At 49.7% G+C, this 24,629-nt stretch overlaps 1 protein-coding gene and 1 pseudogene across 3 annotated transcripts in view; one reads left to right on the top strand and one right to left on the bottom strand.

The window, feature by feature from the left end:
• Positions 1-2,483: 2,483 nt before the first annotated feature.
• The window catches only part of ITGA3 (integrin subunit alpha 3), a 28,824-nt gene continuing 6,678 nt past the window's right edge, over positions 2,484-24,629 (bottom strand). For 2 of the 3 annotated variants that reach the window (XM_006924785.3, XM_006924786.3), the window contains exons 3-27: positions 23,300-23,427; positions 22,900-22,979; positions 20,931-21,180; positions 19,550-19,636; positions 18,996-19,203; positions 18,341-18,537; positions 16,618-16,706; positions 16,354-16,490; positions 16,102-16,188; positions 15,112-15,179; positions 14,899-15,035; positions 14,150-14,299; positions 13,956-14,053; positions 13,455-13,602; positions 13,146-13,214; positions 12,475-12,554; positions 12,289-12,366; positions 11,751-11,853; positions 11,411-11,593; positions 11,104-11,226; positions 10,255-10,368; positions 9,220-9,318; positions 5,096-5,221; positions 4,582-4,723; positions 2,484-3,825 (exon numbers count right to left, since the gene is read on the bottom strand). In XM_006924785.3, the coding sequence (XP_006924847.2) occupies positions 4,613-4,723; positions 5,096-5,221; positions 9,220-9,318; positions 10,255-10,368; positions 11,104-11,226; positions 11,411-11,593; positions 11,751-11,853; positions 12,289-12,366; positions 12,475-12,554; positions 13,146-13,214; positions 13,455-13,602; positions 13,956-14,053; positions 14,150-14,299; positions 14,899-15,035; positions 15,112-15,179; positions 16,102-16,188; positions 16,354-16,490; positions 16,618-16,706; positions 18,341-18,537; positions 18,996-19,203; positions 19,550-19,636; positions 20,931-21,180; positions 22,900-22,979; positions 23,300-23,427 (2,950 nt within the window). In that variant the 3' untranslated portion in view covers positions 2,484-3,825; positions 4,582-4,612. Of the gene's footprint in view, positions 3,826-4,581; positions 4,724-5,095; positions 5,222-9,219; positions 9,319-10,254; positions 10,369-11,103; positions 11,227-11,410; positions 11,594-11,750; positions 11,854-12,288; positions 12,367-12,474; positions 12,555-13,145; positions 13,215-13,454; positions 13,603-13,955; positions 14,054-14,149; positions 14,300-14,898; positions 15,036-15,111; positions 15,180-16,101; positions 16,189-16,353; positions 16,491-16,617; positions 16,707-18,340; positions 18,538-18,995; positions 19,204-19,549; positions 19,637-20,930; positions 21,181-22,899; positions 22,980-23,299; positions 23,428-23,619; positions 23,754-24,629 lie in introns of those variants that run through there. The other variant, XM_025041561.1, reaches the window with a different exon arrangement.
• Positions 6,445-6,560, top strand: LOC112473322 (annotated as a pseudogene).

Here is a 24,629-nt window from a genome sequence, read left to right as displayed (position 1 = left end):
AATCATCGGCCGACTCATCTGTCTGCCCCACTAGACTTTAAGCTCCTTGAACATAGGGTTATGTCTGTCTTATTCACTACTCTCTCTCCAGCACCAGGGACAGCACCTAACACACAGAAGTGTAAACAGGGTGAAAAAAGAAGTTGGGGTCACCAGGGAGACATGCCACAAAGGTATCAGGGAGGACCACCAGATATCCATCCAGCTAGCAATTAAGTAATTGACGATGTTGGTGAGTGCAGCCTTTAAGTTGCCTGGAAGAGTATCTGGGATACTATATGTAAAAAGCCTAGCCCTGTACCTGGCACATAGTAAATAATCAATAAATGGCAGCTATTACTATTATTGTCAAAATTAAAGTAACAAGGAAAAGGCCATAACCTCTGAGGCTAGGTGTAGGAGAAGAAAAGAGATTTCCCATAATCTTACACTTAGAGCTGGACTTCCATAATGTAGGTTCTGTGTTTGAATTACAATTCTTTCTGCAGAGATTGCTGCAGGGTGGTGTTGGCAGTGGCATGGTTTGGTGGATCAGTCAACTAGGTTAGGTGATGCTGAGGTAACAAAATCCCCAAATCCTCAAACTTCTTACTACATGTACAACACAGGTTGGTGGGGGCCTCTCCGGGACTTAGACTGACAGGAGCTTCATCTCAACATAGGCTTCCACAGCAGCAGAGGCAAGGAAAACAGAACTGGGAGAATCATCCGGTAATTTACTGTCTCAGCCCAAAAGTGATCTACTTCCCTCCTGATCACAACTCACTGGCTAGAATTAGTCACATGGTTTCATACAACCAAAAAGGCCCAGGAAGTGCAGTCCTGCTACTGCCTAGAAGGGGAAACATCACCTTATGGGTCATTTTAGTGATATAAGAGCCAAGACCCTCTTCTGGAACAGCTGGGAGGTGCTGTGGCTCCAAGGAGCTCAATAAGCTTGGGTTATAGATTCCTTTCGTAGAAAGTAGACATTGTTGCATCTCTGCCATTATTTCTTTCATAAAAGCTGTAGCTGTACCAGTCATGAAAATGATGACTTAGTCTCACCAGTGTGTGTGTGTGTGTGTGTGTGTGTGTGTGTGTGAGAGAGAGAGAGAGAGAGAGAGAGACAGAGAGACAGAGAGACAGAGAGATGGACAGACAGACAGTGCTCTCATCCAAGCAGCAGCTCACAGGAGACTGGGGACTGTCTATAAAGCTGGCCAGAAGGATGTGTAGATCCCAACTTTTTCTTAGTGGGAAGTGGCTGCAAAGGACTAGACCAAGCTTAATCGAGCTTACTCAACCTGAGCAGGACTTTGATAATCCACATTTGATAACCCACATGACCGAGTGAATAACACAGATTCTGGAGAGCAAACTAAGGTCTCTGATGACTGGTTCTGAGAGCTCTGGGTAGGGGCTGAGGTTTTCCTAGAGGACATGGACATTCTACTGTCAGTCAACCTGGGAAAGGGTAAATTGCAGCATAGGAAGAGGGAGTTGCTGGGCCCAGGATTCTATGCGATGTGGGCTCTGGTGGAGGGAGTGGAGAGCAGGCAGCTGCCGCAGTGGGGCAAGCAGGCTGGGAAATACCCGGGTAGACATCAGGAGCAGCTCCTGGGAGAAGGGCCTGGGTCTGTGGGCTTCCAGAGGAGCTGAATTAGGGACTTGCCTCTAGGCTTCTCTGGGCAATAAAATCTAGCCTTCAGTGAAGTCTTGCCAAAGGTCACAGCCTTGGGAACAATTAATAGAAGGACCTGTGCCATAATTTAGGACAAAAAAGTCATGAGGAACGCAGCCTTGCTCCATTCCCTAGGCCTGTGTGGAGGGGATGACAGCGTAGAGAAAGTAGTGGAGGGCTTGATCCAATACTGTGAACTATGTCAGCTCAGTACCTAAGCACCCCTGGGGTAGCTTCCATGAGACTAAGGCTCCAGGCTCTCCTGTCCAGAGGCTAGGGAATGGATACTATGACCTTTCGGTCCTTCCAGCCTTATGTCACTGCTTCACCTTCTGATCGTCTACTCATCATGGTGCCTATGCGTGGTAGTAGGGAAATTGAGGCAGAAAAGCAGGTTCTTATCTGAATGCAGCCACTAGACAAGGGCTCTCGGCTCTCTACCTTTGAACGCAACCACCCTCCACCGTTATCCAGGACAACAGCTTCCTGCCCCTTCCAGACTCTGCAGATCATCACTTCTCGCCTCCACCTTCCCCAGGGCCAGCTCACCAGCTACCAAGAAGCCACTTTGGTTTCCATCCAGTCTACTCAGGTCTTTCCCCTCACCTTAGACAGTTTCCTGTCTATGACCAGCCCTTAGACTAGGGCACCCCTGAGAGTGAGAGCAGGGGCAGGTATCTTCCCCACAGTCTTCACCCTCCCAAACTCTAAGACCCTTGCACCAGGCTATGTCCATCTGTGAGTCAGCTAGATATCAGCCATCAGATCGAATGGGTTTAGTAAGGGGTGGCAGGGGTGGGGGGGCAGGTAGAAGCAGATGCAGAGTGTACAAACAGGGAGCTGTTTATTAGTTGATGTGAGAAGCCTATATACAAAGAAGGCACAAGGAGGGAGAGGGAGCTCCCCTACTACAGTACCGTGGAAGGGGGTAAGGGGAGCTGCCAACAGGCAGGGGGCAGGAGAGGGTTTTTGGAACCAGCTTCGACTTCTAGAATGGGCCTCAGGACTCAGCCCATGGGGGAGAAGGCAGAGCCGATAGGTGATGAAAGCCAAGGACAGCCAAGAACTCCACTTCTTGGCCCCTAACCCTTGGTCAGTGGGGGCAGAGTGGGGTCTGGCCAATGGGACAGGGACAGGGCTTCCTCCCTGTCCTACATTCAAGTGTCGCTCCCTCTGTGATCTTGTGGGAATTCTCCAGGCCCTTCAGAGGCCGGGATGGTAGTGATGGGTGAGAAGTGGTATTTCTTATGTATCCTTCCAACATCTCCTTGGCCCAGGGCCGGTCCCCTCCTCTGTTGAGGATTCCACTGTGCTCCCAGGGCAGTCCCCGCACAGCATGCCAGGATGTCTATCTTTGTTCCTTTAGGCCGCATTCCCTGCTAGGACATGCTGTGGCTGAGGAGAGAGGCTTCACAGAGATCCATGAAAGAAAGTCATCCTGGGGACCCTCATTTTAGTTCATTCTGCTCTGTGTCTGAGCATGCTGGGTCCTACAAACACCCCCTTAGACAACCTCAGGCAGACCTCACGCTCTCTGGCATGGGTGCCAGGAACTACAGCTTGAGGTACAGCCTGGTGGGCTGTTCCCTGTCAGTAGTTTTAATCTTGAGAGCAGAGTCCATCCAGTGACTATGGCTCAAGATGGGTCCAGTGTGAACAAGAAAGGTGTCACCACATTGGGAGCCTTTTCCTCCTGGCTCTAGCAGAGGCTGGGACACACATGTCCATAAACCATCTGTGGTGCACAAGCACAGTGGGACCCACATGTATCCACATGTGTCCAGGGCACAGGTCTGTGGTGTGCTTGGCAGAGCAAGGTCCACGGTCCCAGCACTCCTGCGCGGAGAAGTCTGTGGCCAGACGACACATGTATGCGCTCGAAGAGGTGTGTGTGCCTGAGCCTGCTGGCGCCAGCCAAAGGCAGTGGCCCCTGTGGACTGTCAGGGCATAACTTATGATAAATAGAAGGGGACACTGGGGGCACGGGGGTGGGATCAGGGAGGATGTCAGTAGTATCGGTCCCGAGTGTGCCAGCTGGTCACCCAGTGCTTCTTCGTGGGCAGGGTCTCCCCTGGAGGTGGGTAGCGCTCCTCCTCCCGGATCCGCACCGCGTGGTACTTAGGCATGATCTGGTAATAGTGGGTCCGTTTAAAGAAGTCACACTGAAGTTGGGGGGAAAAGAGGACGGTTATCAGCAACTGGTTCTCAAGCCACTGGGAAGATGTACCCAGCCTTTTCCCCACCAACTTAGAGGTCCTCAAAGCCAGGACCCCTAATCCAACACAAGACATCTTCCTGTGCTGAGACAGGGAGGACAAGTTCCCCACCCCAAGCCCCAGAGGAAGAGGAAGAGGAAGAGGAAGAGGAGAGGAGAGGAAAAGGAGATGGGGGGCAAATGGAGGCAGAGGGGCAGCCACCAAGATTGCTAATGGGATGCTTGGAAGGGTGGTGGTCTACCATGACCATGATATGGGAAAAGTCGGTTTGTCACCTTGGAGGGGGCTCCCAGGAGGAAAAGTGCTAGTTCCCAGGAGGAAGGACTCTACTAATCTCCCCCTTCCCTGAAGGTGGGAAGAAGGTGTAGAAGCACTCTGGGAATTTGCCTTGTGAACTACAAGGTCTTGGTCTTAACCCTTTTCCAATCCCCAGACAGCAAAGGGGACAAGGGAAGGGTTTTAGGCTCCCTCTTGGGGCTCCTAGTCCTTGAGGGGCTCAGTGGGGAGGGTGCTGAGAGCAGACACCCTGAGCTGTCCCTTGGTGTGGAGGGGAAGCAGAGAGAGTGGCCTGCTCTTTGGGGTGGTGCTGGGGACAGAGTGAGATGTGGAGAGGGCCCATAAAGGAAGAAGAGCAGATAGAACAGAGTCAGAGGCCCCTGCCAGCTGGGGGGCTTGGGGAAAAGAGCCTGGAGGCCGTGTTACCCGGGTGGGTTGGGGGCAGGGGCCGCCCCCTTCAGTAGTCTTCGGTCAGCCTCTCTGTTTCTGACGGCTGGCTCTTCATCTCCGCCTTCTGTCTCTTGGCTTCATACAGGGCGCGAGTGCGGGCTCGCTTGAAGAAGCCGCACTGCGAAGGGGAGGAGGTGGGGAGGGGCCATCAGGGGGAGTTTGGGGGTCCTTGCCAGCAGCACTCATGGACTGGGGTTTAGGGCTGGGGAGCCTGGAGGTCGAAGTCCTAGTCCCAGCTGGGTGGTGTGACCAGAAGCCAGAGTTACTGGGTTCCCTTGTGGCTTGACGGTCCCCCCCACTAACATAAGCAGGAGCATCTCAGTGGGTGAGGTGAGGATGGGCAGGAGACTGGAAGCTGGTAAGAGGAGGGAGGACATGGGGAAGGGTGGGGGTGAGATGGAAGTGAGGAGTGGGGTAAAGGGAGGGTTGCCGAGGGTCTGCTGGCAGGAGGTCCCAGACAGGAGTCCAGGTGGCGGGCTGGGGTCCTAACCTTCCATAGCAGGAGGATGATGAGCCCCAGCAGCAGCAGCCCGGCACCTACAGCCACGAGCACCAACCACAGCTCGATCTCAGCTGGAAGCTCCTCCACCAGCTCAGAGTCAATGTCCACAGAGAACTGGAGGGGGTGAGAAGGAGTTCAGCTCTGTCTGCCCCCTTAGGCCCCAAGTTCATCCTTTCTGTCCCACCTTGGTCCCGAACTCTGCTTCGACCTACTGCCAGTAGGGGGCACTCAGGGACTGGAAAAAGCCCCTGCCTGCCCACTGAGGGCAGCTGATTCATCTAACTCCTAGGTGCAGACCTGGCTGCAAAGGAGCAGCGTCAGACCTGGGAGGCAACCTGGAGCTGGGTTTGTGACCCACATATCGGACTTGGGTACCAGGTCCTTCCCTGATTAGCTGGGTGACTCTGGACAAGTAATTTCACCTTTCCGAATCTCCATTCCATGCTCTCTGATAAGAGGATCATAAGGCATATAGCTAAGTGGAAAAAAGCATGGGTTCTGGAGCCAGACTACCTGAGTTGAAGTCCCAGCTGTGCTATTCACTAGTGTGTGACCTTGGGCAAGTCTTTTAACCTCTCTGTTCATCTGTAATATGGGGATTATGATAATAATATCTACCTCATAGGTTGTTGGGGAGGATTAAATATGTTTAATATGAGTAAACTGCTTTGAGCAATACCTGGTACACAGCAAGCACTCCATAAATATTTACAAAAAAATTTAAAAACACATAGCATATAGTACTATTCTTTTCCTTCTCCTACTATGGAGATATATATATATTTTTTATACTATAAAATTATATCATATTTTACATACATAAAATATTTTTCTGACTATACATGATTGTTATTTCTTTTAAAATTATATTGATTATTTTTTTTTAAATACAGTTGAATAAACAAATGGGACTACATCAAGCTAAAAAGTTTTTGTACAGCAAAAGAAACCATCAACAAAAAGACAATCTACTGAATGGGAGAAGATATTCACAAGTGATACATATGATAAGGGGTTAATATCCAAAATATATAAGGAACTCATATAACTTAACACAAAAAAAACAAACAAGTCAATTGAGAAACTGAGCAGAGGACGTGAGTAGATATTTCTCCAAAGAGGACATACAGATGGCTAGCATATATATGAAAAGATGCTCAAAATCACTAATCATCAGGAAAATGCAAATTAAAACCACAAATGCACAGTGAGATATCACCTCACACCTATCAGAATGGCTATCAAGGACATGGTTCCATAGTGTAGCAGTTAGCATGTCTGCTTTACACGCAGACGGTCCTGAGTTCGCAACCCAATGGAGCCACACACGGTCCATGGTCTACAGCCATATCACCCTGAACAAGCCCGATGTCTGATCTCGGAAGCTAAGCAGGGTCTGACCTGGTTAGTACTTGGATGGGAGACCACCTAGGAAGACCAGGTGCTGTAGGCATAAATAATAATAATAATAAAAAGAATGGCTATCAACAAATCAACAAATAACAAGTACTGGCGAGGATATGGAGGAGGATGTGGAGAAAGGGGATCCCTTGTGCACTATTGGTGAGATTGCAAATTAGTGCAGCCACTGTGGAAAACAGTATGGAGATTCCTCAAAAAATTAAAAATAGGGCTGCCATATGATCCAGTAATTCCACTGCTGGGTATTTATCTGAAGGAAAAAAACCCTACTAATTTGAAAAGATATATGCACCCCTATGTTCACTGCAGCATTACTAGTAATAGCCAAAATATGGAAGCAATCTAGATGTCCATCAACAGCTGAATGGATAAAGAAGATGTGGTACATATATACAATGGAATATTATTCAGTAATAGTAAATAATGAAATCTTGCCATTTGTGACAACATGGATGGACCTAGAGGTATTACGTTAAGTGAAATAAGTTAGAGAAAGACAAATACCATATGATTTCACTTATACGTGGAATCTAAAAAGAAAAAAGGATATGTAAAACCAAACAGAAACAAATCCATAGATATATAGAGAACAAGCAGATGGTTACCAAAGGGGGGAGGGGAGAGGAAAAATTAAAATAAATAGATAAATAGAAGGAAAAGTTTAGCTCCTCTCAGTGTTTTAATCATTTCAAATAATAAATAAATAAATAAAATATCAATGACATAAAGGAAATTAAAAGTTTCTAGTAATTTTACTCCCTAGAAATAACCACCTTCAACATTTTGGTGAATCTCTTTCCGTAAGTTTTAATGCATATGTTTATATATGTTATTTCTTCCACATAATGGGATCTATGTGTACTGCATACACTCTTTTGCAACCTGCTTCTCTTTTCACTTAATATTATCATCTTTCGATGTCAGTTAATAAAGATCAACCTAATCTCTTCTGACGACTGCATTGTCATTGTAGGAAATGCAGCATAATTTATTGAACCAATCTACTGAAAGATACTTAGGTTGTTTCCAATTTTACGTCATTATAAACAATGCTTTAAAATATCCCTATATATTTATGTTTACATACTTTTCCTATTAGTTCCTTAAGATATATTATCATGTGCTAAATCAAAGGAAATGTGCATTTGAAACTTTAATAGATACTGACAAATTCATCTCTAAAAAGAATCCATCAATTTATACTCCAATCAAAAGCATTGCCTTCTACCTCATCAGCTCCAGACAGCATTATTCTTTGTCATATTTCCCAATCTAATGGAAAAAGTCTCACTGCTGTTATTATTTCTTTACTATTGAGTTGAACATTTGTATTTCACCCTATGTACACTGCTTGTTTAATCTTTATGCTGCCCTTTATCTTTACATTTTAAAAAATATATATCGATACTTTGTCGTATATGCTGTAGATGTTTTAAAAAGCAAGCTATCGCTTTCCCTTTCAGTTGCTTTACCATCTTTTTTGCTGTACAGGCATACTTTGTTTTACTGCACTCCATGTTATTGTGATTCACAGACACTGCGTTTTTTACACATTGAAGCTTTGTGGCAACACTGCACTGGGCAAGTCTATTCTATTTTCTAACGATTGCTTCTTGGCCTTTTAGCTAAGATCAAGCACAGTATTTTTCCAATGGGCTCAGATGATGGTCAGCATTTTTTAGCAATAAAGTATTTTTAATTAAGGCATGTACATTGTTGTTTTTAGACATAATGCTATTGCATACTTAACAGACTAGAGTATAGTGTAAACTGACTTTTATATGCACTAGGAAACCAAAAACTTCATGTGACTTGTTTTATTATGATATTTGTTTTATTGCAGTGGTCTGGAATCAAACCTGCAATATTTCCTGTACATAGATTTAAAATTTATATAGATTTAAATTAATTTGTCAAATTTTTCCTTTGTGACTTCTGGGTTTAATAAAAGAATACTCTCTTCTCCCAAATAAAGATATCATTAAATTATTTTCTAAATTTTCTTCTGGTATATTGCGTTTTATTTCCTATATTTAAATAATTTAATCTAACTCAAATATATTTTTTATGGTGTAAGGTAGAAGTTTGTCTTACTTTCCAAATGTGTTCTCCCAGTAGGACTTAATAATCTACTTCTCTCCACTGATTGAAAATGCCATCTGTATAATAAAATAAATTTCTATTCTGTTCAATCAATCTTTCTGGGCCTTCCTCCCCCACCTTAACTTATTTTAGGAAATGTACCACAGCGTATTTAACCAACCCTCCATTCGTCTCCAATATGTATCTCCTACACATCTCCACTTACATCCTTTTCACAACAAATTTCTAGCGATTTTTTTCATATCTATTCTTCTGGATGTAACTTTTTTCTCCAAGTTCCCACGGAGATGGAATATCTTCACAGAGATGTTGTGTGGATCAAATAAACTCAAACAGAGGTTCTCAGCCCTGGCTGCACATTAGAATCCACTGAGGGACTTTGAAACACACCAATAGCAGTGTCCCACCTCCACTCAGATTTCATTACTCGGGGGTGTGATCCAGACACCAGAAGTTCTCCAGAGGATTCCAATGTGCTGCCGAGATTGAGGACCACATAGCAAAAATGCGTGAAAGTTCTCTGAAAAGATGCCCTGTGCTCCCATGCTCTGGCCAGGCACTGCTGTCTCGTTAACACACTCACTCACCGGCACGGTCTTGTTCTCCATGTTAATGGTGGGGATGCTGGTTCGGAGGAACAGGGTAGCCCAGCTGGTTACCCTGACTCGGTCAAAGTCCCTGTAATCCTGGAAGGGGAAAGAGTGGGTCAAAAGAAGCAACTGAAATCCCCCTGAGCCCCCTGACCTTAAGCATCATCGACTCAGGGCACCCTCCCTCCACTCAGTATCCCTGAGCGGCACCCAAAGGATCTGACAGCCAGGCCTCCTCATACACAAATGCACATCATTCATTCATTTGTGCATCAGGTCCTCTGCTAGATGCTGGGACAGCAAAGACAATGAAAGTCACAGTCTAGGTCAGGTCTGTGGACTAAATCTGGCCTGCCACCTGCTTTTGTAGATAAAGTGTTTTGGGCATACGGCCAATCCCATTCATTTATGTATGATCTATGACAGCTACGATGGTGGAACTGCATAGCTGCAACAGAAACTGTATGGCCCACAAAGCTGACAAATTTATAATCTGTTCATTTACAGAAATTTGGTCTAGGTGGCATGAGTAACTGCAACTTAGAGTGAAGCATGATAAGTGGCACGTGCAGCTTCTGAGAAGGTTTTGTGGATCTTCAGAGGAGGGGAGGTCATTTTCAGCTGAAAAAGACCTCGCTGGTGGTGAAGCATCTGAGGGAGACCCTGAAGGCTGAATGAGAGTTTACCTGCAGAGATAACAGAGGGGCAGCTGGCATTCCGGGGGGAAGGAGCGGCATGGCAAAGCGTGGAGATGGGAAAGTCGTGGACGCATGACAGAACAATGGACATATGAGGGGTCATTTTGGCTGGAACGAACATGTCATATCCACACAGGCACACAAACTACACAGCACACAGTGACAGGTGTACAACCTATCATGCATAAAATGCAATGCTGTCACTGAAACACAAACTCACACATATGCACACACACGTGCATGAGGCCTTGCTGTGACCCTGGCCTTACCCTCTTCCTGTTGTTCTCCCCACCCAGGTGGGGGAGTGTGGAGACCTCCAGACCCAGGCACTGACCTCAATAAAGGTGCTGTTCCACACTCGAGCCTGCACAGTCACATTGGTGATGACAGGGGCATCAGGAATAGGGCACTCCAGCCACACGCAGCGGGTGTGGTCACTGCCACAGCTCTGAGGTGGACAAGGCACGCAGGACATGAGAGAGTCTGTATCTCCAAATTCTTCATGCTTCGCCTCTTTCCCTTCAACTCCTCCTCTGGCTGACTCGAGGAGGCCCAGCTTCATCCTTTCACTCCCGTACCCTCCCTCAACCCCTACACATACACATTAAAGGCACATTCTTTGGGCCAAGCACATATAGATGCCAGGAAGTGGGTAACATGAAATCTGATCGCTGCTCGTGGAAATGGGGCCCAGTCACCAACATTCCCTTCCCAGCCCCCTCCCATACTGAGCCTTTGTTCATGCCGGCTTCCTCCACCTGGGACACCACCTCCTACCTCTCCACCTATCTAGGCCTCGACTTGCTTCTCAGGCCTCTTCCTCCCACCCTTCCGACAGAGGGCACCCTGCCCCACTTTGTCCTGTCCCTCCGCACACGCCAGCCCTAAAGGCTGAAGCTTTAAGAAGCTATATCACCCCCAACAGGTTGTCTTCCTGGGAATAGAGGTAGCATAGCATCTTTTCCTTTGGTCCACTGTATTGCCTGCTCCCCAAGGGCAAGGGCAATGGGATGCCCTCTGAGGGCAGATGAGTCTGCCCCTTCTAACTGGGGACTCTTGAGGACAGGGGCCACATAACTTCATCAGCTTGTGGTCTCCTGGTAAGTGGTACCTATCCCCCTAGTTTTGCACTTCCCCTGGGCGTGTGGGCACAATCCTCTCCAACACTGCCCTGGACACTCACCAGCAGGGTCTCAGACTTGGCTTTTTTGGCAGCAGCCAGAGTAGCAGGTGGGGGGCCCTGGCCTCCCCCTGGGTCAAGCTGTCTTCGCCTACGCTGTGAAGTTGGCAGCCTATCCCCAGGGACCTGAAGAGAGAAGAAGAGATTTTCCAGGAGGAAGGAATGGAAGCGGAGTTGAGGAGAGGAAGAAAGGGCAGGGGGAGACGCAGGCACCCTAAGGGGTGTGAGGGAAGGGAGGGGAAGACACTGGCCTTTTTGCCCTGAATCACGCAAATGAGATGCAAATGAAAGATCCCTGTGGTATCCTTACAGAGAGAGTGAGGTTGAGAGGGTTGACAAGGTCTCCGGGTGGCTGGCAGGGCCAGGACCCATTGCCGCGGATGGTGATCTCTGTAGGGTACAGCAGCCACTTGCCATTGATGACTTCGTAGGGCCACTCCAGTCCTAGGACCAGGGTGCCCAGGGCTGCCAGCCCTTCCCCCATTGGGCTCACCTGTGAGCAGAGAGGGCGTCATGGCCACCATCTCCTGGAAAACCACCTCCATTTCATCAATCCCCAACCTTCATACCCTCGGACCCCAGACCCAGAAAGACATGACCCATCACCCTTCCCAGGAGTCTCCGGCCCAGAGTTCTAGAAGTCTCCTTACCTGGAACTCATACTTGAGAGGGCTCCCCACATCCTCCACAGTTTTCATGCCAGACTCACCCATCACTGTTCCCCCAAAGTAGCTTTGTAGCCGGTGACTCACCCTAGAGATAAGAAAAATTCCAGCTCTGCCATAGCTGTGTGGTCTCAAGCAAGTTATTTATCCTTTTTGAACCTCAGTTTCCTCATCTGTAAAGTGGAGTTAATAATTGTTGCTATATCATGGAGCTGTTGTGAGAAGTCAATGAGATGATATATATATAAAATCTTTAGCACAATAAGCTGTCAAGAGATGGTAGGGCCACATTAACACCTTAGCCCTGGAGTTGCTGATTCTTCCACTGATGCCTGCTTTGCAGGGGGAATAATAATAATAATAACAATAATGATAGTGATTCTTATTGTTAAGGGGAGCAAAGACCCAGGGGAAGTGGAGGCCTAAGGATATTAGACCAAGAGAGGTATGTCAGAGGAGCTTGAGAGACACCTTGGGGACAGGGAGGCCCTAGCTCAGGCAGGCTGGGGGGAATGGTACCCACATGCTGAGTGAGGCCTGGAGCATGTAATCCACCAGTAGAGTCAGGGTCATGGGCTGCAGATTGTCCTGGTGACTTGACCTGGAAAAGGAGTGCAGGAAGTAAGTGAGGAGACATGTCAGCTGGGGCTTGGGGGAGGCCCCAGGACACCTTAACCCCGACATAGACTGGCTTTGCAAGGTCACTCACGTGGACAGCTGCAGCTGCACCTGGAGCTCCCTTGTGTGCAGGGTCACCCCGATGACCTCAAAGACGATGAGTAGCTCCATCTGCCATGAGGGCCAGGGAGGCAGAGAGGGGCGTTTGGGGCCAAGCAGGGGTGATGCCATGGTTGGGAGAAAGCTGAATATGATGCTTGGGAGTTGGTTCTCTGTCCTCCTCTTTCCCCATTCTGAGTGAGGGGTCTCTACCTCCCCACCCATCTCCACTCTTTCAATGTCCTAGCCTCATCTTTGCTTCCCTTTCCTCCTTATTTTTCAATGACATTTCTGCTACTTTTGAGCTATATGACCTTAGGCAAGTTACTGAAACTTTCTAAGTCTGTGTTTCCTTTCTGTAAAACAGCATCTACCACCTCAGAAGGTTGTGAGAACTATATCATATAAAAGAAGCAAAGTGTTAGGCTTGGGGCCTGGTGATCAGCAAAATTGGTTTCCTTACCTCCACCTGCTCTAGCTTTGTGCATAGCTCTCTACTGGCCCCATTTCTCTCAATCTCTGGATCCCACCCCACCCCTGCTTACTTATCTCCTTCCTTACTCTCTTTGCTTCAAGGAAGCCCTGGAAGCAGGCAGGCAGAAGCAAGAAAGGTAAGAAATTCACTGGAGGAGTATAGTCTGGGAGAGGGTGAACAGTGCTCACCCGCTGGTTCCGTTTGAAGGGGTTCCCCAGGTGGCAAAGGATAGTCTCGTTGCCCTGGCAGGCCCCAAACTGAGGAAAGAAGACAGTCAGGTCTGGGTGGTCAGAGTAGGGCTGGTCCCACCCCTCCCCTGTGGCATGGAGTATGAAGCCCTAGAGGTTTGAGAACAGGATTCCCCTAGCAACAGAGGCTCTGTAGATACCTGAGGAGGACCAGCCCAAAGGAGAGGGGACACATGACAAAAGACAACACATGTAAATGGCATGCATATAGGATGCAAATATGTGGCGGAGCCCTGGGTGGGCACTCACAGGGCGCACTGAGGACGGTAGCAGGGCGGGAGGTACCGCCAGGGTGAGCTGCGCCTCGTGGGCATCTTCTCCAGCCCGCTGCCTGCTCCGGATATTAGTCACATTGATGCTCAAGAGCAGTTTCCCAAAGTCTCTGCTGTACTGGAGCCTGAGGAAGGAGAAGCTCCAGACTGAGCCCAGAGCCCCGCCCCAGGTCCACCCCAGATCAATTAGACCCCGCCCCTCATGTCTACTAGGTAAAGAAAGCTCCTTCTCCAGCCAGGCCCCGCCCTCTAGTCTCGCCTGGAGAAGAAAGCCCCTTTTCTGGCCAATGAAGGCCAGCCATACACATCCTACCTGGCCAATTAAAGTCCCTCCGCTGACTTGCCTCTCTCTGCAGTCCCGCCCCTCAGATCTTGTGCAGGTCTCCAATCATCTTAACCAATAAGCCCCGCCCCCCAATTCCTGTTAGCCAATGAAGGCCACCCCACCCTTGGCCAATTGGAGCCACCCAAAGAGCACCTGCTCATCGGCTGCCCCTGCTCGGACACGAAGGCTGCCTGCATCTCCAAGTTGCTGTCGCACTTGTTGTCCGGCCCACACTCCTTCTGGAACTGGACCTGGAAGTGGCCGGAGGCGTGAAAATCCCATTAACCACAGTGCCCTCTCATCCCACAGCCCTCCCAGCCCCGCCCTTTCAGTCTGGCCCCGCCCACCTCAGTGTGGTTTTCCAGAGCCTGCGCCTGGTTGAGGACCGGGTAGGCGTCCAGGGACTGCAGCGCCAGCCTGGGGCGCTCCGGCATACGCAAAGATAAAGAGTAGTTCATGGAGATGACGATGGGACGGAGTTTGTCACGGACGTTGTCCTAGGAAGGAGGACGAGCTGAGCCCAGCTCTGCACTGCCCTCCCGGCTGAGTTGAATCCTCACACCACCTTGAGCTCCCAGAGAGGAGCTGGGGCCCCTTCCACCCTGAAAACCCCCCAGTAAGGCTGAACTCCACTCTGGTTCGATCACCAATTGACCCCCTTCCTACCACCCTGATCCACAATGAGATGATGGGGCTCCTCCTCCCCAGAGATTCCTCTGGGGTGGTATGAACCTCCCTTCATGCTTAGGTTCCCAGGTCAAGCTCTCCCTTTCCTCCATGATGTCCCAGAGAGGAGCTGAGCTTGTTCCCAACTCATGGACCCCTTTTCTGAGAGCTTAGCTGAACAAAGAGTCTCGCACCCCATATTCTTCTCAAAGGTGAAGAGCCCTTTAGCCCCATCCCCACTCTGCGGGTCTCTGTCTCTCCTCTGCCAAGTGCTGGGTGCTGTGCACTGTACCCCCTGAAAACCTATGGCCTTACAGGCACACCTCCCCCAACTCATTCCCTGGGGAGACCCCAGTCCCCCACCCTTGACCTGCTGGCTACCTCCTCCAGGGATGTGGAGCCCATGGCCTTCCCCTGGCCCCTCCCTCACCATCAGGAGCAGCTCCAACGTCTGGCAGCGCATCTCGGGCATGGAGAAGAAGCCATGAAAGACAGCTGACTGGCTCTGTGCAAAGCGAAGTCGGGGTGGGCGGCGGTCCCGGTCAGCCTCCAGTGTATAGGCCAGGGCTGCAGGAGGAGGATGAGGTGGTCAGCAAGTAACCAGGTGAGCATGCCCCCCCTCACCCTGCACCCCAGCACTCACTGATATTTTGCCTGTAGTTGGGGTTCCCAGCACTCTGGTTATAAGCAAAGCACAGCTCCACCTGCACACTGTTGGAGGGAGGGGACGTAGAGGAGGGCCTGGTCACTGCGGGACCCAGATCCAGGCCCTAGCTCTCACCTTTACTGGGCAAAGGGCAACAGGATCCTTCAGGGGAAAGGCAGGGGCAAAACTGGGGAGTCCACATCGCTGATCATGGGTGTCCCTGGGTTCTTCCCTCCCCACTCCCAATAGAGCCATAGAATGGTCACCAATGGGGAAACTGAGGCCCTGAGAGCAGAGGAGTTGCCTGAAGTCATTTGTCAGTTGTGGCCCAACCGGTCTCGTGCAGGATCCCCTGTCCAGACCCCTTTCTACCACCTACCCCCATGCTTCCCTCCTCTGTCTGCCTTTGCCTTCTGATCCAATATCCACACAAAGACATGGGGGGTCATCACCACCACGGTCACATCGTAGTGACTAACATTTTTTGAGCACTTAGGGTACACAGGGCACCATGCTAAGGGATTTTTGTACATTAGCTCATTTAATTATCACGACCCTGTGAATTGGTTATTATTAGCTTTGTTATATAGGCAAGGAATCTGAGACTCAGATTAATAATTTGCTCAAGGTGGCTCTCTCTTCTTCCCGACATCTGTCCACCTGTCTCCCTCATCCTTCCTCCTCCAGGATCTCACTCCACAGAGCCCACCCCTACCACTGCAGTGGGCATAGCTAGGATTTGAAGCAGGTGGTCCAGACCACCATGCCTCATTGCCTCTACCCCCGTCTCCCAATTCATCCATACCCTTCCGCAACGAATTTTGCTTTTCAGTGAGGTTGGTTAGGGAGAGCAATGCTTACCCCAAGAATCAACTAATGGTGGTGTATCAGGAGATGCCAGGGAAGGGGTTTGGGAGTCAGGGCCCCTTCTGGGCTGCCTATACATAAGAAGGAGTGGGTGGGCAGAGCAGGAGCTGAGAGTCTCACCAAGAGGTGTCTGTGCAGAGTGTGGGGTCCAGCACCGAAGGCCTGGCCACCAAGGTCTTATAGAGGATGTTGATGACAGGCCGCGCCCTGCATAAAAAATACATAGATATCAGCACCTCCTGCTGCCCCAAGCCAGGCCTGGCCAAGACTCAGGCTTGTGTGGACCCAGCGTTGACAGTGGACAGAGCTAGGGCTCCATGCAGACAGGGCTGAAGGAGAGAATGGCCCCTATCCACTGTCGCCTTGGCTCACCTCAGGAGCACGATGCGGTCTGAAAGGCTCCCCACTAGCAGGTCCGGGTAGGAGTTCTCATCCACATCCATCCGCCCACTCAGGGAGTAGCCAAAGGTGGCCAAGCCAGGTAGTCTCAACTTCTCTCCGTGGATTATCTGAGAGTAGGGGGAGAGATGTGGACAAACTCTGGGATAGGCTCTGGGGAATGAGGCCCAGGGGGAATAGAGAGCGGGTGGGTAAGTGAAAGGAGGGTAGGCTCCCTGAGTCCCTATCCATCCATACCTGTTGGGGCTGTTGGAGAAGCCCCCTGGAGCTGCTGTGATAGATGTACACTGTTCCCAAGCCTTCAAATGGAGCTCCCACAGCAATGTCTGGGGAAGAGAGGCAGAATGGGGTCACTTCGGGGACTGTGGGCCCCACCTATCCCCAACCCTGTGCTCCAGCCACAGAGCCCAGCACGGCCTTGACTCCACCTGGCCAGGTAGTGTTCAGACCATCAGGGAACGGAGCTCTGCAGCTCAAGATTAAAATTGGGACCACTGGGTACCCAGTTGCCTCCTTTTATATGTCAGAAAGTAGGTCCAAGGAGGGAAGTAACTTGCCTAAAGTCACAAAGCAAGTTAATGTCTCAGGCAGGCCTACACTCCAGATTCCTGACCGCTGGCTGATGTTTATTTTCCCTTATTACAGTGCTTTCCATCTCCCCTACAACCTCCCCTCCAGACACCTGTATTTTTCATGTCATTTACCAGTAGGGTCACAAAAGCAGATGTTCCCCATTGTTTACTTTGTCAGATAGTTATCAAGCACTCGTTTAATCCTCACAAGAGTGCTGGCAGTAGGTACTACTGTCCCCACTTTGTGATGAGGAAACAGCCTCTGAAAACCCAAAGTCACACAGCTAGTGAGTAGAGAAAAGGACATTGGAGCTCATGTCTGTCTAACATGGCAGGCTTGGATTTTAATCACAACACTATAGTGAACTTTACTTGTTAAAATGTCCAGATTTTTAAAATTCTCACTATTATTTTCACAAATAAATTCAAAATGGTTTAGCTTCTTAAACTTTACTGACCTCCTAGTTTGCTGCCTTAGATCTGATACGGTGTTAAGTAACCAGAATGCCAAGCTTGCTAGAAAAGTATGTAAAGGAAGAATAAGTAGGTCTTGAGTGGAAACTGGATGCCTCCCATATCAGTAAGTGCTTGGGCTCTATTAACTGAACTTTCTGGCACCTGTTTTGCCTCTTTAGAGGTTCCTTTGCCTTCTTTTTGGTTTTCAGCTATGTTCTGGGAAACTGAGGATGCCAGAGAAGTGACTTCCATATAAGCCAGGTGCTCCCATGGCAAGCAGGCTCAGCCTCTCGATCTGTCACTCTTCCTGACATGCAGGTCTGATTGGTCCCTAAGTGCTACAGAGTTCTGGTGACATCCTCTATATCTGGGGCTCCCACCTTATCCTAGGTCTTAAATTCTCTCATCTGATACATTACATTCTTGATCTTAATACCCCAGCCTTGATTCCCGCCCCCGCCACCGCCACCATCCATCCAGAATGATCTTTCAAGATACCAAGGTACCAAGCTATCACATTACATCTCTGACCCAAAACCTTCTCCGGATACCCCTCTACCATCATCCAAACATAAAGCCCCAGTTCCTCTGCCTGGCTTTCAAAACTTCTACCCCACCCCCATACTACCTCTCCAGCCTCATCTCTGATGTGAACACCTCACACCTATTAGATTTGGGCATGTCAGGCGAGAACCCCACACTCATGATGCACCCTTTCTGCTCCCCTCCATTGTGCACACTCAGTACAGCCTTCAATGCCCAGTGGCTTGCCCACTCCTCGCCTCTGCTGTTTCCCTCTGTGCATCCTCTAGTACTGCCGCGAGCTCCTCAGGCCTGGGCCCCATCCCATCTCCTCTTCTGGCCCTGTCAAACCTGGTATGCAGCTGGCACTCAGTCAGTGGGGGTGCTGGGGTGGGAGTGCTGGCTCATACCCTGGAATCCATCCTGGTTGATGTCACCAATGCTGGCCACGGAGAAGCCAAAGGCAGAGTGACTAGGACCGTGAAGAAGGAGGGAGGGGTGGGCAGGGAAGGAGGTGCCTGCCTGGTTCATGAAGACATAGATGGCACCCCCTACCTCCTTTTTCCGCTCAAAGTAGTAGGGGGCACCCACCAGGAGATCCTGCCACCTGCACAGGAAAGGAGGGGGAAATGGGAGTGTGAGGTCAGCCCCAGATATGCACCATAACTCTTGTTTAGTAGGCACAATTGTGCCAGGGCACACAGCTGTACAAAGGCATCTCTGGTCATAGGTCGTGGGAAAGACATGCAATGCCAATATAACCTATCTAATAGAAAACACATGCGAGAAGCCGTATAGGCACAGATCACACCGAAACAGCCCACGTCCACTAGAGCCATACAAATGACCGGCATAGACAAAGAGATGCAGGTGTCAAGCAACTGACGTGCAGATACCCCAAATCCCATAAAGTCTAATTGCAAATCAACAGGCAAAATTGACTTGCAAATCCCTGCAAACAACATGCAAACAAATGAAAAATTACAAGCCTCCAGTTCCCTGCCTTGGCAAGCCCGTCCCCCTCACCATTCTCCCTGGCCCCAGAGAATGTCCCTGGATTCTCACCCATCATTGTTCAGGTCTGCCAGGGCAATGGCACCGCCAAAATAGGCGCCCACCTGTGTGCCCTCCAGCACCTGCCTCCTCCGCAGGTCTCCGCCTACCTCCTGGCTCAGCAAGAAGACAGCGCCCATATGTTGGTGCCGTGGGGCACCTGTCACAATGGTGATATCCGTGGGGTGCAGGATGGCACTGCCCACCTGCACTGTGTACCCTGGGAAGGGAGGAAGGTGGTCAATCAAGGCCCCAGTAAACTTTGTCTCCTTCTATCTAAACCCATTATCTTCTATTCCTCTATTTGAAGCTGGGCAGGAAAGTGAACACTGAATGCCCAGTGTCCAGTCCTGCCTGCATACTGGACTGTGAGCTCTGTGAGGGTAAGAGCTTTGCATCTTGGGTACATACAGGTGGTGTTCAATAAATACTAGTTGAACGAAAGGACACTAGTCACACCTGCACCCTGGCCTCACTCTTCCATCTGAAGGTGAGAGGGCTAGCCTTCCAGGGCCTGAGACCCCCTCTTCCTCTTCCACCCATTGGGCAACCACAACTGGACTCACCAATATAGAGGTTTCCTTGGTCCTCTGGGCCCTTGTAACTGTATTCAGATAAATCCCAGTCCTTCCGCTGAATCATGTAACTGTTTCCTTCACAAGGATTTGGGGAGGGGAAGTGTAAGTCACCATCCCTTTCCTCCATCAGTCCAGGCACCCTCCCCAGAGAAGGATAATAACCTTTTAAAAATATTTGTGATTACTTCGTCACTTGCAAATCACTTCCTCTTTAACTATTCTGTGATACAAGATAATGACTCTTATTTTGCAGATGAGAAAAGCAAGTCTCAGTGATGGGGAGCTAGTTATAGAAACATGGCTGGAATCTGGTCATCCAGGCCCCTGGATACTGGATGACATTTCTCCAATTCTAGACATTGAGGGCAGACTCCATGCCATTATTTCCTCCTGGTCCTGCCCCCAAACTCCGCCTGCCTACCTGGCTTCTGTTGCTGGAGAGCACCTGCAACCCTGCCAAGGTTCTAAAGGACTAGGGGGTGAGAGGCAGGACTATAGGGGCGAGCAGAGGCCTCGGCCTCAGGTGAACGCAGAGGTGTGTCTATGCCCCAGGCCACCTGTTGGCCAAGAGGACAAGATTCTGGGCTCCCTCTGCCTGTTGATTCTGCAACAATCAGGTACAGTAAGGGGTAAAGAGTCCCTGTTGCTACAACCTGTGTGGTGGAGAGGCAAAGATGGAAGGGGTGTGGACCATCAGGGGGTGGCATGGTAGTTACAAGCATGGGTCTTGATAAAAGGTTTTACTCTGCAGCCCCCAAAAGATTGCCCTACATGAATTGACATGAAAAAAAAAAAACCCAAAAACAAACAAACAAAAAAACACCCTGTTTATTGAAAAGTGAAAAGAGAAGGTAGCAGAGCAGCGTGTTTAGTTTGATTCTGTTTGTGTGTGTGTTAAAGATAAGTCTGGATGATCCACAAGATTCTTGGTAGTATAAGCTGGGAAATGGGACGAGGGAATGGAGGGGCACTTTTACTCTTTATTTTACCAAAACCTACTGTACCATTTAGTAGTTATTCACTTTTTAAATAAGTTTTTAAATGGTTAAACTGGAGTCAAATGGACCTGCGTTCTAATTCAGGTTTCAAACTTGCTGTTGGCTTGGGCAATCTACTTCACTTCTCTGAGGTTCAGTTTTCTGTAAAATGGGTATAATAATACCTGCCTCCTAGAGTATTTTAAGATTAATTAAGATAATATGTGTAAAGCCTCTAGCACACAGTGCTTTAATATAGTAGAGGTTGTGGTGGTTGCTAATATTGGCCAAGGCGTCCTGTCTCTTCTATCCTATAGTGTGGAGGGTCTCAGCTGGCTGTCCAGTGACTGACTAGGTGGTCTCTGTTCCTCCTTTTTCCCCATGGTCCCCACCTTTCCAATTGTAGGCACCGGGAGCACCGAAGTACACAGTGTTCTTGGTAAAGCCGCCACTGGTGCCCAGCTGACACATGCCCGTCTCCAGGTAGTCAGTGTTGCTGTTGCACATCTCGTTGTGGTAGGTCTGCCAGTCATCAGTGCGGTCCAGCTCTAGGTCATTGCCCCGCACATAGCACTTGCCCACCATGCGCCGCTGGTCCTCCAGCCCCGACCACAGCACCTGGGTGTAGCGGTGGGCACAGACCTGGGGACCCCACCCCAGCACACAGCCTGAGTCTGCAGCAGGGACCCAGGGCCAGCCATCTCCTTAGCCCTGTGCACCTCTGGCTTTGTGGGGGAGGAGCCGAAAGGGGCCTCCTGGCTTTTCTTCCCACAGTGATGCCTCGACCTGCAGCTCCTGTCTAGAGCTCAGAAATCTGCTCTGAAGGTTTGAAACACTTTTTGGAAGGCCAGAAGGTACTGATTTGAGAGTGGTTCAGAGATCTTGGCAAAACGAAAGGGGAAAGGATGAGGGAATGTGGGGTTCAGGCTCTAAGGTCCAGGAGGAGCTAGATATCAAGGAGATTAAGGAACCTGCTTCTCTGCTGTCCCCAGATAACCTTGCCCTCTTAACCAAAAGACCACCATTAAAATAATTTAACAACGAAATAATAGCAGCAGCTAACACTTAATGAGTACTTACTAAAAGCCAGTCACAATTTTAAGCTCTTCACATATTAACTCTTTTAAGCTCCTTAACAACCCTATGGAGTAGGGACATTTACTTTTCCCATTTTAGATAGGGAAACTGAGGCACAAGGAAACGGTTTCTGCTTAAGATCTCACTTCTAGAGAGGCAGAGAATGTTCAAACCAAGGCTGCCCAACTCTGAAGTCTGAGCTGTTAAGCACTAGGCTGCTCGCACTGTCTCTCTCGGAGCTTCTCCTGGCACACTGGAGGTGCTCAGTAGTTACTGGGCAAATCAATCAGAATAGGGTATTTGTTAAAACAGCCAAGGGCCAGGCAAAATCCAGGCCTAGTTCTTGTGGGCTTGCTTTCTGTGTTCCTTTTAGTTGTGAGCATCACTCACACAGGGCCAAGCCTGACCTGAATCACCACTAAGTTCCTAGAACTGGCATACAGTAGGTGCTCACTAAAAACTTATTGAATGAATGGATGGGTGAGCAGATGATGCTGAAGGACCCAGGTTCTAATACCCACACCATCCATAACAGGGGTCTACAAAAGGTGTTTTCAGTGAACTGATGCAAACTCGGAGCTTAAAACAGTGTTCAAAAGTGACAAATCATAGCAGTGCTGGCTATGGGGTGACGATTGGAAGGGGCACACTTTCTGGAGTGATGAAAATAAGCTATTTCTTTAATGAATTACATACACGGGTATATAATTGGTCAAAACTCACTGACACTTAAAATCTGTACATCTTGATGTATGTAAATTTTATATCAATTTAAAAATGAAAAATATTTGTCTATCTGGGACTCAGAAATTGACACCCTAGGGGCTGGCACTGAGCAATGTGGGCAGGAGGTGACGACTGTCAGCAGGGAGTGGCCCCAAACCCAATCCGGGTGAGCTGGGGTCAGTAGGGCTATGCTTCTTCCACCAGCCAGCCTCCCAGTAAGGATCAAGACCACGTTGCAGGGCCCTGAGGCCCCGTCTGCCCTTTCCTCCTTGAAGTTCCCTCAGCTTGTTCCCATGAAGGGTGAGCGCTGCAGGAATGAGGGTGAGGGTGAGTAGGGAGGAAGTGGGCGATCCAGACAGGACCCAGGCTATGCTGGACACTCCCCCCCACCCCAACCCCCCAAATGAAGGATCGAAGGATACCCAAGGGACACAGACAGCCACAGAAATGGACATCTGCAAGACCCCAGCTCATGTACCAAACACTTTCCTTCACAGCTCCTGGGAGATGAAGGAGAGGGCTGGAGGAGGGGGGTGCTGACAGTAAGCGCCCACTTACCAGGACTCTGCCTGCAGGGCCCTGGCTGGCCACAGTCACCCCCAGCCACATGTCCTCAATTATGTGATGGTCAGGGTCACCTGTGAGCATGGGAGGGAACATGAACCAGGGCACCTCATCCTCCTACTGCCTGGAGCCCCCAGAGGGCAGGGGTTGGTCCCTCTTGGGTACTCCATTCCAGCAGTGCAGTCCTCCCTATTCCCTCTCCCCAGCCCATCACAGTCTGAGCTCCACAAATCCCACGTGGTCCCACTCTCCTCTAGGACTCCCTCTTAGATGGACAAGAAGGGACTAGAAACTGCCCAGGTGAAACTTCTATCTCCTCCAGACCATTTCTTTCTGTGCTACCCTCTCCACCAGGCTCCTGACCCAGCATCGATCCCCAGCCCCTTCCCCTCACTTTTCTCTCCGATGTCCATCCGCTCACAGTCGTCCTTGTTGGCAGTGAGTGGGCACAGGTACACAGCACCAGTCCGGTTGGTATAGCCATCAGGCACAGCAAGATCCCGGGGGGCACCAGCCAGGAGCCTGAGGGGCAAGGAGGTAGGGGGGGCCTGGGCTCAGACTCTCCAAAGCCCACTTCAAACAACTTGCCTTTACTGAGCATCTGCTCTGTGCCAGGCTATGTGAGCCAGGCTCTGGGGTCGGAGACAAATAGATCCCAGCCCATGCCCTTCAGGAGTGCCCAGTGAAGGGGAAAGCAGGCAAGGAAGCAGGTACCTGCAGTCAGTGCCTCATGAAAGGAAAGCAGGGATCAAACCAGCCCAGATTCTGCATGAGTGGCAGTCGGGGAAGCCCACAGAAGAGAGGACCTGGTCTGAGTCTCAGGACGATGACCACTGTTCACCAAGTAAAGAAGGGGAGTAAGGGTACTTCAGGCACAAGTACGGTATGTTCAAGGGCCCGGAAGCATGAGCAAGCAGGGTGACTCAGGGATTTGCAGGGCCCTGATACAGCTGGAATCTGGGAACATGGGGAGGGGCAAGAAGGCAGGGTACGAAGGGTCTTGGGGAAGTCATGGACGGATCTTAAGTAAGGGAGTGACATGGGCAGATCTGGGTTTTGAAAGGAATGATTTGGCCTCTGAGATGAAGGTAGACCTGAAGAGAGGAGAACTGGGGGAATTCTGGAGCAGGGTCTAACTTACAGGGGGTCCCGGGGGAGAACATGCAAGGGATGGGATGGCGTCGGATGTTGGAAACCCGGGTCCTTCCTCTCTAGGCTATCTGAGGACTTAGGTCTAGGAGGCTTGGGCTCTTACTGATCTAGGTGATGTTTATCTCCCACTGCCACCTTAACACAGGCACATGGGTAATGGGTGGGACTGGGTACCTGCCATTTTGGACAATGTGACCCTAGGGCAGTGTTCTTGGAAGGTGGGTATGAGAGTGGGGATGGGTGAGGACTACTACCTTGTCCCCAGCCTGTCCATCTTTATGGACACTGACTACAAGTTCCTACAAGGGTGCTTGGGCCCTGGTAACCCATCTCATACCAAGGAAGTGACTAGAGGACAGGAAGGCAGGGGATCAGCCTTAAAATAATATCTCAAAAAACAGTCTTCGGACCGCCTGCATCAGTAATCCCTGGGATATGTGTTAAAAAGGCAAATTCCCCATTGTATCATAGACCATCTGAATCAAATCTGGGGCTTGGAGCCCTGGAACATGCATATTTAACATGCACCCCAAATATTGTGCACCCTAGTTTGAGAATCCTGTTCTACCATT

Source organism: Pteropus alecto, unplaced genomic scaffold (genome assembly GCF_000325575.1).
Source record: "Pteropus alecto unplaced genomic scaffold, ASM32557v1 scaffold98, whole genome shotgun sequence".
NCBI classification, from domain to species: Eukaryota; Metazoa; Chordata; class Mammalia; order Chiroptera; family Pteropodidae; genus Pteropus; species Pteropus alecto.
The sequence above is the reverse complement of the archived record's forward strand: the minus strand, read 5'-3'. Positions and strand labels throughout refer to the sequence as shown.